The 16,854-nt window shown below is 38.3% G+C and overlaps 1 protein-coding gene and 1 pseudogene across 8 annotated transcripts in view; both read right to left on the reverse strand.

Annotated features, from left to right (window-relative positions):
• The window catches only part of RPRD2 (regulation of nuclear pre-mRNA domain containing 2), a 96,833-nt gene that overhangs the window by 39,776 nt on the left and 40,203 nt on the right, over nucleotides 1–16,854 (reverse strand). For all 8 annotated transcript variants that reach the window (XM_070367155.1, XM_070367154.1, XM_005894898.2 and 5 more), the window contains exon 2: nucleotides 8,036–8,165. In XM_070367155.1, the coding sequence (XP_070223256.1) occupies nucleotides 8,036–8,165 (130 nt within the window). The remainder of the gene's footprint in view (nucleotides 1–8,035; nucleotides 8,166–16,854) is intronic.
• LOC102283103 (protein-L-histidine N-pros-methyltransferase pseudogene) lies at nucleotides 9,772–11,203 on the reverse strand (annotated as a pseudogene).

Here is a 16,854-nt window from a genome sequence, read left to right on the forward strand (position 1 = left end):
CTAGGCCTACACCTAAGAAACACAGCTTTATAGCACTCCATGGTATTTCCATCCATGCATCAAGCTAACCAACCACCTATGAAGTGACAAGCATTGTGCTGGGAGCAGAAGCTCGAAGTCTGGGAGATAGAAACTGGTGACAAAAAGCAAGTATATCAATTATAAAGCGGTGTGTTAGGGGCTATGACAAAAGAAGCGGTAGGTATAATGATAGCAAAGAAGACCTGCTTAATCCAGACTGGGGAAGAAAAGTCAGGAAGGGTGGGGTAGGGGATGGGAGCAAGGCTCAACAGGGAAGGGACATACATGTACCTGTGGCTGATTCATGCTGATATATGGCAGGGCCAACACAAAATTATGGAACAATTATCCTCCGATCAAAAATAAATACGTTTAAATTTAAAAAAAGATTAAGTAAAATTTGAAAAACCAGTTAGGAAAACTTCTTGAGGATACTAGATCTATAAGAAAGGTGAAGGCATAGAGTAAATAAAATCTTACAGAACTGATACCTAACTGGGTTTGTTCTACCAGGCTGCCAATTCAATTTTCAAAGGGAACCAACTTCTTAAATTCATTTACTTAAAATTGTAATTTGAAAACTGTTTAGTCCAAATAAATCTTACAGAAAAGCTGCATATAATATATAATTACATATGATATATATTAACAGATACTTAAAAAGTGAATACCCATGTAATCACAACCCAGGTCAAGAAATAATACACTACTGGCTACCTAGAGGACCTGAGTGGGTCCCTTCAAGATCACAATCCCTTCCATTTACCTGGGATGGAAGGGATTGTGTAAATTTACCATTTACCTAGACTTTTATGCCTATTTCCTTAATTTTGTTTTAAAAATAGGCAAGTATAAACAAGGCTGTATACTGTCACCCTGCTTATTTAACTTATACAGAGTACATCATGCGAAATGCTGGACTGGATGAAGCACAAGCTGGAATCTCGAGACCTGCCGGGAGAAATAGCAATAACCTCAGATATGTAAATGACACCATCCTTATGGCAGAAAGCAAAGAAGGACTAAAGAGCCTCTTGATGAAAGTGAAAGAAGAGAGTGTAAAGTTGGCTTAAAACTCAACATTCAGAAAACTAAGATCATGCATCCGGTCCTATCACTTCATGGCAAATAGATGGGGAAACAAGGGAAAACAGTGACAGACTTTATTTTGGGGGCTCCAAAATCACTGCTGATGGTGACTGCAGCCGTGAAATTAAAAGACGTTTGCTCCTTGGAAGAAAAGTTATGACCAACCTAGACAGCATATTAAAAAGCAGAGACATTACTTTGCCAACAAAAGTCCATCTACTCAAAGCTATAGTTTTTTCAGAAGTCATGTATGGATGTGAGAGGTGGACTATAAAGAAAGCGGAGCACTGAAGAATTGATGCTTTTGAACTATGGTGTTGGAGAAGAGTCTTGAGAGTCCCTTGGAATGCAAGGAGATCCAACCTAAAGGTTCCTTTAGTCCATCCTAAAGGAAATCAATCCTGAATATTCACTGGAAGGACTGATGCTGAAGTTGAAACTCCAATACTCTGGCCACCTGATACAAAGAACTGGCTCACTGGAAAAGACCATGATGCTGGGAAAGATCGAAGGCAGGAGGAGAAGGGGATGACAGAGAATGAGATGGTTGGATGGCATCACCGACTCAACGGACAAGAGTTTGAGTAAGCTCCAGGAGTTGGTGACGGACAGGGAAGCCTGACGTGCTGAGGTCCATGGGGTCATAAAGAGTCAGACATGACTGAGTGACTGCACTGACTGGCTGAAGTATAAACAAGTTTATTTTTCTGCCAAACTTGAACTTTATATAAATGGATTCATACTATGTATACAGAAATATTCCTTTGTACTTCCAACCAGTATTTTGTGAGATTTATCTATATCATTGCATATAACTGAAATCCATTACTTTTCTTTGCTGTTTGATATTCCAGTATGCCACAATTCATTCACCTTACTGTAAAAAGTGTTTCCAATTTTTTTTTTAATTAAGGTTTTCACTTTATTCTTCTTCTGCTGGACTGTGTGGTTTGCAGTCTTAATTCTCCAACCAGGGACTGAACCTGGCTTCCTTGCAGTGGAAGCATGGAGTCCTAACCAATGAACTGCCAAGGAATTACCCCAAATTTTTATTAACATAGACAAAGTTGGTATTAAAAATTCCCTTCCACTGATCTTGCTGCAAATATGTAAGTTTCTCAGGGTTTTTAAAAGCTTAGGGTTGGAACTACAAGATCATAGGGTATATATAACAAACTTAAAAAAAAAAAATGAGGTTGTTTTATACCAATCAACCCTCAAAACCAACAGTATAAGAGAGCTTCCACTGTGCCACAATTTTGCTAATGTTTGTACTGGTGGACTTAAAGATTTGTATGTGTGCTAGTTATTGCTTTATTGCCTCTAAGCTCCAACACGTCCTTCCTTGTACTGGGGCCAGACACTGAAAACTCTATTTCCCATTGGTTCAGAGTTGGACTCTGCCAACAGAGAGCCCTGGAGTGACACTGAGAGGCTGGAAGAAGCAGTAGGGATTCCTCTTTCAGGGTTATATTTTCAAGTGGATCAGCACAGAGGTACCCTGGCAGCATTTCAGCACAGCTCTTGTAGTTCAGTGGTGAGCGCTCTCTGACCTGTTTCTAAACCACTAGTGACAGGTAGCATGTTCTTACAGCCATCTACTCTTTCCTGAGGTCTGAGTCTCAGCTTGGAGTGGGTTAGGGTGGGGGTAGTTATTTACTTTTCCCTCAGGTTCAGAAGTAGTAGCTGCTTTCAGCACATACTATTCCATATCACCTTAAGAGTTATTTTATTCTTTCTAGTAGTTAGCTACCTTTTACCTACTTAACGGTCCTTTTTTCCCCCCCAAAGTTAAGCTTCTTAAAATTTATTTTGCTACACCTGTGGCATGTGGAATCTTAGTTCCCTGACCACAGATTGAACCTGTACCCCGTGCACTGGAAGCATGGAGTCTTAACCACTGGACTGGCAGAAAAGCCCCTCAACGATCCATTGTATTAAATTTTCCCTGTTTAAATTACTGGTATGTGATTTCTCTCTCCCGATCAGGACTTAACATATATGATATGTAATGATATATTTCAGCAATTCTAGGGCTACATGACATGTGCTATCAAAACAGACTGAATGCAAAAGGAGGTAAGAAAATACAGCTGTCTGCTATTAAGCCAGATATTAAAGAGATCTGCAAGAACACAAAACACTATTAAAACTATAAGTTTTGATTATTAACATTTATTGTTTTAAAAAGTCATTAATAAATATTTAAACAATTTCTGGCTTGATTTCTCATATAAGCCAGTTAAAACTAAAATCTTTAATATATTATCTTTCTCTTATTATTTGCAATTTTTTATATATTCTATATGTAAATCTTTTGTTGACTGCAGAATATTTTTTCTCACTCTGTGGCTTGTCTTTTCCTTCTTTATAGTGTCTTTTGATTAAATGGTAGGTCTTCATTTTAATGTAGCTGAATTTATCAATCTCCTATGTTGTCTCCAAAAGATTTGTAGCTCTTTCATATTTGTATTTAATATGCAACTGATTTTTGTGTATGATGTGCACAGGATCTAATCTTTCCTATATAGCAAATCTGCCCCAGCAATATTATGAAACAGTTCTTTTTCACACAGCAACCAAGTATACACATACACTGGTCTGTTTTTGACTTTGTATTATGTTCTACAGCTTTCTTTGCTTATCTCTGGGCAAATATCATTCTGCTTTATTTATCATAGCTTTTTAACCAGTCTTGAAACCTGGTAGAGCCTGTCTTCCCACCTTGTTACTCTTCAAGAGTTTCTCGGCTTTTTCTTCGTGGGGGAAGAAGAGGGAGCTCTCTGCACTTCCATACAAAATTCAAAATCAATTTGTATTTTAGTTGCCCCCACTGCAAGCTGAGGTAACTCCACTGCAGCAGTCATCACGTTACTGGTCCACACCTATTCATGCTGTGTCCAGGCTACACCGTGTGTTATTCGTTGTCTAAATCTCAGATCATTAACAGTGCGAAGCACTTAGTAAATACACAACATATGTTCCAGGAATTAATAAATTGTACAAAAGCAAATAAATAAGTTTGTAAAATAGGGGGAAACTATTAAGATCTTAATTAAGACTGCATTGGACTTATAAATCAGTTTGGGAAGAAATGATATCATTAAATATTGAGTCTTCCCTATCCACGAATTATCTGTTTCAGTTTTCCATACTGTTTCTCAATTATGTTTTATAATTTTTTCAATGTGATCTTATACATCTTTTGTTAAGATTTCTAAATATAGCTGATTCTCATTAATTGCAGATTTTGTATTTGCAAATTCACCCACGTGCTAAAATTTATTTGTAACCCTAAAATTTACTTCTCAGATATATTTTGTTTGGCTAGCAATAAATTTTTTAGAATATGACTTAGTTTCACACATTTAAAATTTGGGAAACTTCATATAGGAATCTAGATTTTGACCTAGCTTAAAAATGACAAAGATTTTTGGAAGGTCTGACAACATATGTTAACACTGAAGTTATGTTTCTTTACGGCCATAGGCTAGAGCTGAATAGCTGCTGTCCCTTTTAGATGGATTTTTCCTTACAATCAACCCACTTCACTCACCTAGGTTACCTGCCTGGAATTTCTAAACATTTGCCCCTCCTAAATTAAAGCGATTAAAATGATAGCCTTAAATTAAGAGAAATGAATTTGCAAGGTGTAACTGTGAACAGAAATTTAAAAGGGGGTAATGGTGGTTAGGATGTGGCTGTTTATGGAATACTAAAGCTCATATCCTAATATCCTCTCATTTATCATATACTTTACCTCAGATGGTAAAGAATCTGCCTGCAATGCAGGAGACTTGGGTTTGACCCCTGGATCTGGAAGATCCCCTGGAGAAGGGAATGGCTTCCAACTCCAATATTCGTGTCTGAAGAATTCCATGGACAGAGGAGCCTGGCAGGCCACAGTCCATAGGGGTGCGAAGAGTCGGACACGACTGTGCAACTAACACCATATTACAATCAATTTCTTTATAAGTGAGGATATATTCTGTTTCACTCATAACAGTCTTCTACTCCTCATTCTATTACTGTTTTAAAATATATACAAATAAATGACAGGGGAGCTCTGACTTCAATGTTCTTATAAATAATCATCTTGGACATTTTATCCTTCTACATTAAATATTATTGAGATTCTGACTATGATTACAATGAATTTATAGTCTACATTTTGGGAAAGAATAACAATACCAGATTTTTCCCTTCAAAATTATATATCTATCACTTGATTTACACATATTTTCTTTAATATCCTTTAGTAAAGTTCAAAAATTCTTCTCTGTAAAAGCTTTACATACTTTTTATGTTATTTTTGGGTAAGGTTTCCTTTACTTGGGGGACAGGAGGCATTACTTTGTGTTGCAAAAAGAATCTTTTTTCCCTAATTACATTTAAAAGAAAATAATCACAATTTAACCATTTGTTTCCAACTTCAATAAATTCTGCAGTGTACATCCTTTGAAGACAATCTTTGTATTTCTGATTTTTTTCTTCAAGATAGATTTCTATGAGTCACATTCCTGGGTCAAAGAGGATGGAGAGTTTATAGGCTCTCAATTACTCGAGAATTTCTGGAGGGCAGATCATTTAAAGCCTTTCAACAAATTCTGCCAAATGGCTTTCAAGAAAGGTTCTAATTTATACTCTCACCAGCAGTACAGAGACGCCTGGCTTCCATTAGTAAAAAGAACTCCACTCTTTTGATTAGTGTGAAAAGTTGCGTTTAAACTTCTATTTCTTTGTATAGTTGAGTTGAAAATTCTTTAATTTATATGTCTTCTGCCTGTCCCCATTCTTTGCTCGTTTCTCTATCAGGATGTTAAGTGTCTTGTCCTTGGAATGTTTAGTTTTTACAATACAAAAATAGTTCAAACGAACAACTGGTTGCTAGTCCATGACTACTCAACACTGGCAGAGGCCCACAAAGGTGCACTGGGCCCACCAACAAACTTACAGGGAGAAGGTGGCCTTTATGCTTCATGGCAGAAGCAAGCCTTCCATAAATCCCCTAATTACACTGGTAATTGGTTACTATTAACATACACAGGAAATCTACTGCTTTTCTATGTTGAACTTCAATCTGGCTATTTAACTGAACTCTCTTATTCATTGATTCTATGTAGGCCAAGGGGTTGCAAACTACAAACCTCAGGCCAAATCTGGTCTGCTGCCTGTTTTGTAAATAAAGTTTTATTGGAACACAGCCATAACCATTTGCTTATGTATTGTCTATGGCAGGTTTCATGATAGAACAGTAGAGTTGAATAGTGGCAATAGAGATCCTATGGCCTGCAAAAACTAAAATACTATCTGGTCTTTTATAGGAAAAGGTTGCCCACCCCTGATATAGGTAATCATATTATCTGCCAATAATGATAATTCTATCTCTTCTAAATGCATTCTTCTTCTTACTTATTTAGAAATAAAGGGAATCTCAACCTAATGGTGAATAGTAATGATGATAAAGGGTATCGCTGTCCTGAAATGCTTTTACTATTTCACCATTAAGTGATTTTATTACAGGTTTCTGAAGATAACCTCCATTGAGTTGAAAACATTTTTGGAGCTTAAAATTTTATTTTAAAGGACTGTACACAAAGTAGTTGTTCATAAAAAAATCTTTACATGGTAAAATAAAAGCCGGCAACCCTATATTAATCCATGAACTAGGTCATGAAACCTAAGTCTAAGAAACACTAGGTTAAGGTTTCCAGACTATAATGATATTTACAGCAGAAATCATAAGTGGAGATCATTTAGGACACTGCTTTTCTTACTCAAAATTATACTGAATTTAAATATGTAAAGAGGCAGCACAGAACATAAGCTCTGGGGTCTAGATAGGCTTGGGTAGGAATTCTGCCAAATACCACTACCCCGTACCCGGCCCCCCCACAGCTGTGAGAGCTTAGGCAAGCTAAGCAATCTAAGTCAGTTTTCTTCTCCTTAAAACGGGAACAATAGTAGTAGCCACTTTAAATGTTGTTCTCAGGATTAAACAACCTGAAGTACACAGAGCACTTTGTGTAAGTATCTGATCAATTATGAATGTTCAATAAAGGTAGGTACTATTACTGTTATTACTTTATGTTCTTCTGACGTGTGTATAAATCTTTATTACTTAGTACCTGAAAGTAAGATCACATCTTAATCTTTTGTGATACCAAAGTAGACCATCTCAAGTTTACAATCCAATGGAAAGGACAAGGATCATTCCATTGTGACTGGGTTAATACTAAGAAATGGGTCAATAAAACAGAATATTTATATATTCATACAATCACAACAAGTATATAATTTGAGGAAATATTTGGCTACTTTTATTTTTCCACATAACTGTTTATCCTTCAATTGTGTATATATGTGTGTGCTTCTTGCACCAAGCAAACAACTTACAAATATGCATGAAACACAAGGAAAACACTATTAATACAGGGCAAATAGGATCAAATACGAGTGTTCCAGCACTTTGGAAAATGCTGGATACAATTTTGCTAAGAATGGAGTAAATTAATATGGAGTTAGGAGTAAATATTTTCATTTTTCCTAATTACACAGATTTCATGAAGAGGGCAAGATTTCAGGAAGACTGTAAGAAAAATGGAAATATATAAAAATCACAAAACAGAAGAAAACAGAAAGAAGTACAATCAGAGAGTATGAACAGGAGATACATTCTCCTGGTCAAATAAGGAGAAAACAGGCAGAGCATAGATAACAGACAAGTTTTCAAAAAGGGAAGAAAAACTCTTTAAAAGAAAAATATGTTTATTACCAAAAAAATTATAATGAACAATAGAGACAAAATACCCTTGAATCTTCAAGCATGTGCAACTTTTATAATTCTTACTAATGGGTAGGATGGGAAATTGAAATTCTAAATTTTCTAAGCTTAGATCCCAAAGAAGAGTGAGAATTTACTTACTTCACTAGAGCAGCTGCTTCAGGAAGTACATCAGCAAATGATTCGCGGAATATGATCGCGTTTTTCCTTTTACAGTTCTGTATGACATCATTGGCAAGGTAAAAGAGATTCAAACGGTGGGGATAGGCAGCTGGAGATGAGAAAAGACAATAAAGAAAACCAAATTAGTCAAGTTATACTTGGTGTAACTTACTCCAAATACAGACAGACAAACGAACTAATGGATCAATTTACTGAACCTAATGCCTAAAAACCTTGACTGTTTCAGGTTAAGTTTCTGTTCAAAGTGTTCCTTTGAGCAGATTTCCACTTTACTTTGTATATGTTTGGCACTAAAAAATACATTAACTTTGGAGAAGCTAAAATAAGACAAAACTGTTCTCCCAAACATCTGGGAAGATTAAAAACTGAGCTGAAGTAGTTCAATTTGTTGCAAAGACACCAGGGTTAGTGGAAGGAGTGTGGGCTTTAGGATTCAATCAGAATGTGACCTTAGACAAACTGCTTAACCTCCTTTCCATTATTATTGTAGACAGACTCTTTTCACCTTCCCATCTACTGAAGAGAGGCTTGCTGCCACTTTCATCACCAGGTGAATGTCCTGGGAAATAAGTAATTTGAGCCCCAAAACATACCTCGGTCAATCTTTTTTAAAGGTCCAAGGCAAGGCCCAATCTATTTACTATCTGGAAACTTGAGCCAAGCAAACCCAAGTTTCATCATTATCCTGAACAATCTTAATGTCCATATGGATGATTCATCACATTTTCTAGTTTCAACCTCAAATTCAGTGACCTCCAAGAACCACTTCTTTCTACACTTTCAAATCACCCTTTCTGACCACAACCACCCACTCTGTTGTATCTGTCCTTCAATTTCATCAAGGTCTCTTTATTTTCTCTAACTCATGTATAGTCTCTTCTAGTACTCAATTCTTTCTCTACCAATTCCAGAGTCTTTTTGATTATCTAAACCACTCATATTAAAACCTTCATATACTGTTCATTCTCCCTACAGTTTATAGCCTATCACAAGTATTCAACAAAATCCTAAATCTGGATCAATCCACCTGAATGCCTTTACTGCACCTATATTTCTGTCCCTGGGTTCTGCCAAAGAAAAATCACACCAAGAGTATTGAAACAATTCAGTCTCCTCCTCACTGGGCCCTCCTTCCACGTGTCTTTAATTAGCATCTTCTCTACTTTGCTGTTAGACCTATTTCAAACTTTTACCACTCTTATGATGCACTCTTACGTATACCACATTCTTTCTCACTCTTAGGAGATAACCTTAATATGCTATTTCAGAGAAACAGAAATCATGAGATGGAACTTATGTTCTCTCAAAAATGTATCCATGGGGATTTTCCTGGTGGTCCAGTGGTTGGGAGTCTACATTTTCAATGTAGGGGGGCACAGGTTTGATCCCTGGTCGGGGAACTAAAAGTCCATATGCCATAGGGCTCCGACAAAAAAAAATGTACCCATATTTAAACCAATCCAAATCAACTTAGCTGAGACGGTTAAGATCTTTCAGATTTAGGGATCTGAAAGAGTATTATATAGTCACTGTCTCCACTTTGATTTCTAGTAACTCCATAATTATAGGAGCTACCTTTTTTTTGTACTTACTCACACGGCAGTTACTAAGGTTACCAATAAACTCCAACTTACTAAACCCAAAGGCGAGTTTTTTTTTCCCACCTCCAAAAAAAGATTAGCATGATTAAAAAATTTTGTTGAATAATGACAGAATTTCTAAACATGAAAGAGGATCAGTGGCTATACTTTATAACCAGTATTTTCAACTGGAAAGACAGATTTATTGCCCAGTCTTCATTTTATTACAAACAACCCACATTTACTAGTTCCCTGTGAAGTCATGACTATTGCTTTGGGAATGAGTCCCTACTGCAATTAAGTATAAAAAATATCTTCCATAATCAGACTGTGACCTACATAATCGCGTAAGAGTTAAAAATCCTCAAAGAGTTGGGTTTTTTGTTTTTTAAAAAACATTCCTTTTACACACTACAAGGTAATAATTAGTATTTTGGCTTTTAAAAATCCTACATGATATTTAGAATGGCAGTCCCCAAAGGTCCTCCTTTCATATAACTGAACACACAGACCCTCTTCCAGAGTGTACATTCTTGGGATGGACTCGGAAGACCTCAACCTTCACGTTTACATGGGTTTGAGAACAAAGACAGCATCATCCAGAACGTAGTAGTCGTTATACACGTTGCCTTCACACAGCTATGGCAGTCTGGTGAAAGCTTCAATAACAAAACCAGCTTTTCTGGAAACGTCAGGCAGACTATTTACTTGTTTTTCCCAATTCTGTTCCTTGATTTCCAAAATTTCCAATGGTTTATCCCATTTGCCACCTACGTTCTCCACATAAAGACCAAAGAAAGGATGACCCTGCCTCTGGTTGGATCCAAGACACTTCTGATATCTTTTTAACAAAGTCAGAGAGTGATTACAATGGTCCAGCAAATTCAAGTAGCTGATGACATCATACTAAAACCCTATCTTCTGCCATTCATTTATATACCAAAGCACTCTGTATTTCTTCTTCTGTAGCTGCCATGTCATAGTTTCAGACAGCTCAGTGGCATAAATTTCTTCAAAATGAGGGCTCATGATTTTTGTGACCTCTCCATCTCCAGCACCTAAATCAAGAAGTCTATGGGTTTTCCAGTCCGGGTTAATTTTAAGCAGTCTCTGAAACTGATCTCGTGAAAACACAAACATTGAGCCTCTTTCTAGGTGGTGTTGGAGAAGACTCTTGAGAGTTCCTTGGACTGCAAGGAGATCCAACCAGTCCATCCTGAAGGAGATCAGTCCTGGGATTTCTTTGGAAGGAATGATGCTGAAGCTGAAACTCCAGTACTTTGGCCACCTCATGCGAAGAGTTGACTCATTGGAAAAGACTGATACTGGGAGGGATTGGGGGCAGGAGGAGAAGGGGACGACAGAGGATGAGATGGCTGGATGGCATCACCGACTCGATGGACATGAGTCTGAGTGAACTCCGGGAGTTGGGGATGGACAGGGAGGCCTAGTGTGCTGCGATTCATGGGGTCGCAAAGAGTTGGACACGACTGAGCGACTGATCTGATCTGATCTAGCAACCCACTGACAGATGTTCTAGACATAAACAGGCTAAAAACAAGTGAATGAGTGATATAATTCGATAAACAGCTATCCCAATTTCTCACTGCTGTTGTTTAAGAAGATCTGTGTTCCCTGATCAAGGTAACTCTGAACAGACACAGCCTGGAGCTTAATTTCTCTGTTGCACACATACCACGGTGGTTCTCCTTCCTGCCGCCTGTGGCCACAGCCGGGTGCCCCGGCCACTCATCATGTTCATTTACAGGGAGCGGGTGAGTGGGTTCCACAGGGTCCACACCCTCCGCACCAGCTACACGGACGCCAGGCTTAGGCACAGTCAGCTCACTAGCAGCTTCGCCCGGGGCCAGGGCCGCGGCCGCTCGCTCCAATCACCGCTGGGGCGAGGAGGACGCACCACTGCCTCCAGCTAATGCCGCAGCCACCCAGGCTCAAGCCATCGCACCCAACTCGCCCATTCAGCCCCTTCAGGGCCGAGGCAGAGGGTCAAGGCGAGTTTTTTCTAAATGCTATTTCTACAGAGAAGTATCATTTCCACCAGGCTTTTGGTACACAGAATAATCTAATAAACCCTCTTTTGGTCTCTGTCTTAATCGCTCTTACTTCTCCTCTGACATCTCTAGCTGCTCCTCCATATATATACACAGGGGGCATGTATAGTTACAGGCAGCTCTGCCTGTGATCCTCCTCCTTTAAATGCTGGTGCTTCCCAAGGTGCAGTGTTTTAAGATTTCAGGTTTGAAATCAGTCTGTTCCATTCCTGGCTTTGTCACTTACTAGCTTTAGGGGCTTATACATTACCTAACTCTTCTGTATGTTACCTTTTTTCCTTTGAGAAATGACAACTTCATGGGTTGTTAAAAGAATTAAATAATAAAACATTGTATGTAAACCATTTAGAATAGCACTCAGTCAACAGAAAATGGAATGCTATCAGCAGAACTATCCACATTTAACTACTACCATCTGTGTATCAATGACTCCAACACCCATAGATTTCATGTCTGGATTTCCCTTACCAGTCAACGCAGACATCTACTTCAATCATCTCAGAGGCACCCTGAACTTGATTTCTCAATATTTTATTAATAATCTTCCTCCTCGTCCATCTGTTACTGTTCTTATATTTAGCTAGAATTTCAGCAGTCTTTTTTGGCTCTTCTTTCTCCCTACCTAATCCTTATTCCATTTTGATAAATCTGCAAGTCCAACCAATTTTGTCTCCAATATATGCTAAATTTCTTTATTTTCCTTTTCTTCCTACCACTGCTCTTTGCTGGGTTATCACTTTTGACCTGGACAACTACTGCAATAACCTCTTAACTGTTTATCTTGCCTTGGACCTGATCTTCTCAAATTTATTCTATACATTGTTGGCCAAATTCATCTTCTAGTATGTAAACATTATCCAATTATTTCTCATATGAAATCTGTCAATGATTTCCAACTGCTTATTAGAGAATGTCCAAACACCTTCAGTTCAGTTCAGTTGCTCAGTTGTGTCCAACTCTTTGCAACCCCATGGACTGCAGCACGCCAGGCTTCCCTGTCTATCAACAACCCTGGAGCTTACTCAAACTCATGTCCATCAAGGCGGTGATACCATCCAACCATCTCATCCTCTGTTGTCCCCTTCTCCTCCTGCCTTCAATCTTTCCCAGTATCAGGGTCTTTTCAAATGAGTCAGTTCTTCACATTAGGTGGCCAAAGTATTGGGGTTTCAGCTTCAGCATCAGTCCTTCCAGTGAATATTCAGGACTGATTTCCTTTAGGATGGACTAACGGAACCTTTAGGTTGGATCTCCCTGCAGTCCAAGGGACTCTCAAGAGTCTTCTCCAACACCACAGTTCAAAAGCATCAATCCTTTGGTGCTCAGCTTTCTTTATATTCCAACTCTCACATCATTACATGACTATTGGAAAAACCATAGCTCTGACTAGACGAACCTTTGTTGGCAAAGTAATGTCTCTGCTTTTTAATATGTTCTCTAGGTCAAACACCTTAGTTTTCACTCATTTTCTGGATTTTTACCTTCTCTTCCAGTCTCCTCTCTTCCCCTTCAAAGTTCTACCTTTAATGAATTACTCACAGTCCCCAGAAACACCTCACAAAGAACTTTCCTTTTCTATGATACCCTATCCTACATAATCGTCAGTGATTTCTATTCACCCATAGAAAAAAGCCCCAAATTTTAAATTTAATTCATGTCAGATTCTGACCCCTCTCCACCTCATCTCTACTTTTCCCCAGAACAAATCATCCCAAAGTTTTGTTTTCTTTTTTTCTTTTTGAGCATGCCCCATGGCTTGTGGGAGCTTAAGTTTCACCCGACCAGGGACTGAACTGAGGACCTTTGCAATGAAAATACAAAGTTCTAACCAGGGAATTCCCACCCTCAACTATTACTGGAGAGATTAAGAGACTCAAGGCATAGAGTAATCTAATATAACTAATCTGTGTTCCTGAAATGGATACAGGTTTGGACATCAGCTGTAAATCACATTTCTGGATCAATTGAAGAAATCTGAATGTGGTCTGGGACTAGAGAAATGAAAATTTACAGAAATGGAAATAAAGAAATCATCAACTGGGGGAAAAAACAGTAATTACAGAATGATCTCGTGTTAGAAAAAAAATCAATGAAAGAGATCAGAAAGAATATGGAATTAAGTTTTAAGAGTACAGATCTCTAGTTTTTTCCCTTTTCCCTGCCTGTATTCTAATTTTCTATTAATATGATACATTTTTGATCCTTTCATAACTGATTAAGGAAATATAATAATTTCTGTCCAAAAAGTTTAACTGATTGTCTTGAACTAATTTGTATCTCAGCCTGGACTTGTTCTTTGAACTTCAGACTCAGATACCCAAATGCCTACCCAATGTCTCTCTTGGATGTTTAATACACAGCTCAGACTCAACATGTGATGTTGTGATTTCTTCTTAATTCTCTTCTCTCCTACAGTCTTCTCCATCTCTGTAAATGGCATTTCTTCTGCGGTGGCTTTTCTCAGCCAAAAATCAAGTCATCTTTGACTCCTCTCTTTCACATTACATATCCAAATTCAAAATACACATTTCATTAATGCTACTTTTTTTTTTTTTTCTACTTTTTGAAATATATACAGATTTAGGAAGTTACAAATGTGGGAAGGAAAAAGGTTAGAAATAAACCCTGTGGTGCTGGATTGTAATTGGAAGTCTTGGCATGAATTCATAGTTATATACAGAAAACATACAGTGAATAAATGTATTTGTCTACATACAATTATTTCTTAAATCTCTCCATTGAAAAGGCCTAGAAGTAATAACATCCCAGGCACCTAATACCGAGATCTTTGTTTCTTAGAGGAACCAGGAGAAATGGCTGATTCCAGGCCAGGAAAGAAAGTATCGATACAAGAGCTCAGAACATCTTATACTAGTCAAGTGCACAAACAGTGATGTCCAAAGAATACAGGCACTACCTTCAAGAGGTTCCCACTGGCCAAATCTATTGCATGGATAAACCGTGTCAAAATAAATACTAGGAAAAGACTATAACCAACTGAATAAAGTAGCAATCCATGAATACATACTGATGAAAGTAATGAAAGAAATACACTGGAAGGGGGAAAGCCCTGCCTTATAATCAAATGCCAATCCATGTATGTGTAAGGAATGAAGGAATTAAAAACCAACATCTGGCAAACATCACACCAAAAACTGACTCAAGCAACAATCATGAATGGATGCTAAACCTGGTGAGAGACAGTTTAATGCAGAATAGTATTATTTGTAAAGTCTCAAACTTTCTGCCCACAAAACTGACAGATTAACATTATGTTCCTCCAAACAGGCATAATGCTTTAAGAACACAGCATCACTTCTGTGGTATTTCTACCCAAAACTGAATAACCTGAATCTAATTTTTAAAATAATCAGACAAATACAAATTTGTGGTTATTTTACAAGTTACTGATCTATAGTCTTAAAAAATTAAAGGGACATGAAAGATAAGATCAAAGAACTGTTTCAGACTGAAGAAAACTAAAAAGAACTAAAGAGACATGACAATTAATTCTAACAAATGGCCCTGGATCTTTAAAGACTATTTCTGAGATAACTAGCAAAATTCAGCTAGGGTCTGTGGATTCCACGGTAGTTCTGTGTCAATGTTCATTTCCTGATTTGGGTGGCTGTTCAGATGTTACACAATTGTTGCAATGTAGTGAACTGTGTCTTCCCGAAATTCATGTGTCTTCCCCAAATTCATGTGTCTTCCCAAATTCACATGTTGAAGTCCCTAACCCCCAATGTTCAAGAGTATGTGAACCATGAACTTCCAGATGTTGAAGCTGGATTTAGAAAAGGCAGAGGAACCAGAGATCAAATTGCCAACATCTGCCGGATTATCGAAAAAGCAAGAGGGTTCCAGAAAATCATCTATTTCTGCTTTATTGACTATGCCAAAGCCTTTGACTATGTGGATCACAACAAACTGTGGAAAATTCTGAAAGAGATGGGAATACCAGACCACCTGACCTATCTCTTGAGAAATCTGTATGCAGGTCAGGAAGCAACAGTTAGAACTGGACATGGAACAACAGACTGGTTCCAAACAGGGAAAGGAGTACGTCAAGGCTGTATATTGTCACCCTGCTTATTTAACTTCTATGCAGAGTACATCATGAGAAACGCTGGGCTGGAAGAAGCACAAGCTGGAATCAAGATTGCTGGGAGAAATATAAATAACCTCATATATGCAGATGACACCACCCTTATGGCAGAAAGCAAAAAAGGACTAAAGAGCCTCTTGATGAAAGTGAAAGAAGAGAGTGAAAAGGTTGGCTTAAAGCTCAACGTTCAGAAAACTAAGATCATGGCATCTGGGCCCATCACCTCATGGCAAACAGATGGGGAAACAGTGGAAAACAGTGACAGACTTTAATTTTTTGGGCTCCAAAATCACTGCAGATGGTGACTGCAGCTGTGAAATTAAAAGATGTTTACTCCTTGGAAGAAAAGTTATGACCAACCTAGACAGCATATTAAAAAGCAGAGACATTACTCTGTCAACAAAGGTCCATCTAGTCAAGGCTATGGTTTTTCCAGTGGTCATGTATGGATATGAGAGTTCGACTATAAAGAAAGCTGAGCACCGAAGAATTGATGCTTTTGAACTGTGGTGTTGGAGAAGACTCTTGAGAGTCCCTTGGACTGCAAGGAGCTCCAACCAGTCCATCCTAAAGGAAATCAGTCCTGAATATTCACTGGAAGGACTGATGTTGAAGGTGAAACTCCAGTACTTTTGGCTACCTGATGCGAAGAACTGACTCATTTGAAAAGATCCTGGTGCTGGGAAAGATCGAAGGTGGGAGGAGAAGGGGACGACAGAGGATGAGATGGTTGGATGGCATCACTGACTCAATGGACATGAGTTTGAGTAAACTCTGGGAGCTGGTGATGGACAGGGAGGCCTGGTGTGCTGCAGTCCATGGCGTCGCAGAGTCAGCTATGACTGAACTGAACCCCCAATGTGACTGTGTCTGGAGATAAAGTCTATACGGAGGTAACTAAGGTTGAATGAGGACAAAAGGGGCCTTGATAAAAAGACATGAGTGTTCTTATAATAGACATCAGAGAACTCTCCTTCCTCCCAACCTTCCTCCACCACCTGAGGACACAGTAAGAAG

The sequence above is a fragment of the Bos mutus genome, chromosome 3 (assembly GCF_027580195.1).
Source record: "Bos mutus isolate GX-2022 chromosome 3, NWIPB_WYAK_1.1, whole genome shotgun sequence".
NCBI classification, from domain to species: domain Eukaryota; kingdom Metazoa; phylum Chordata; class Mammalia; order Artiodactyla; family Bovidae; genus Bos; species Bos mutus.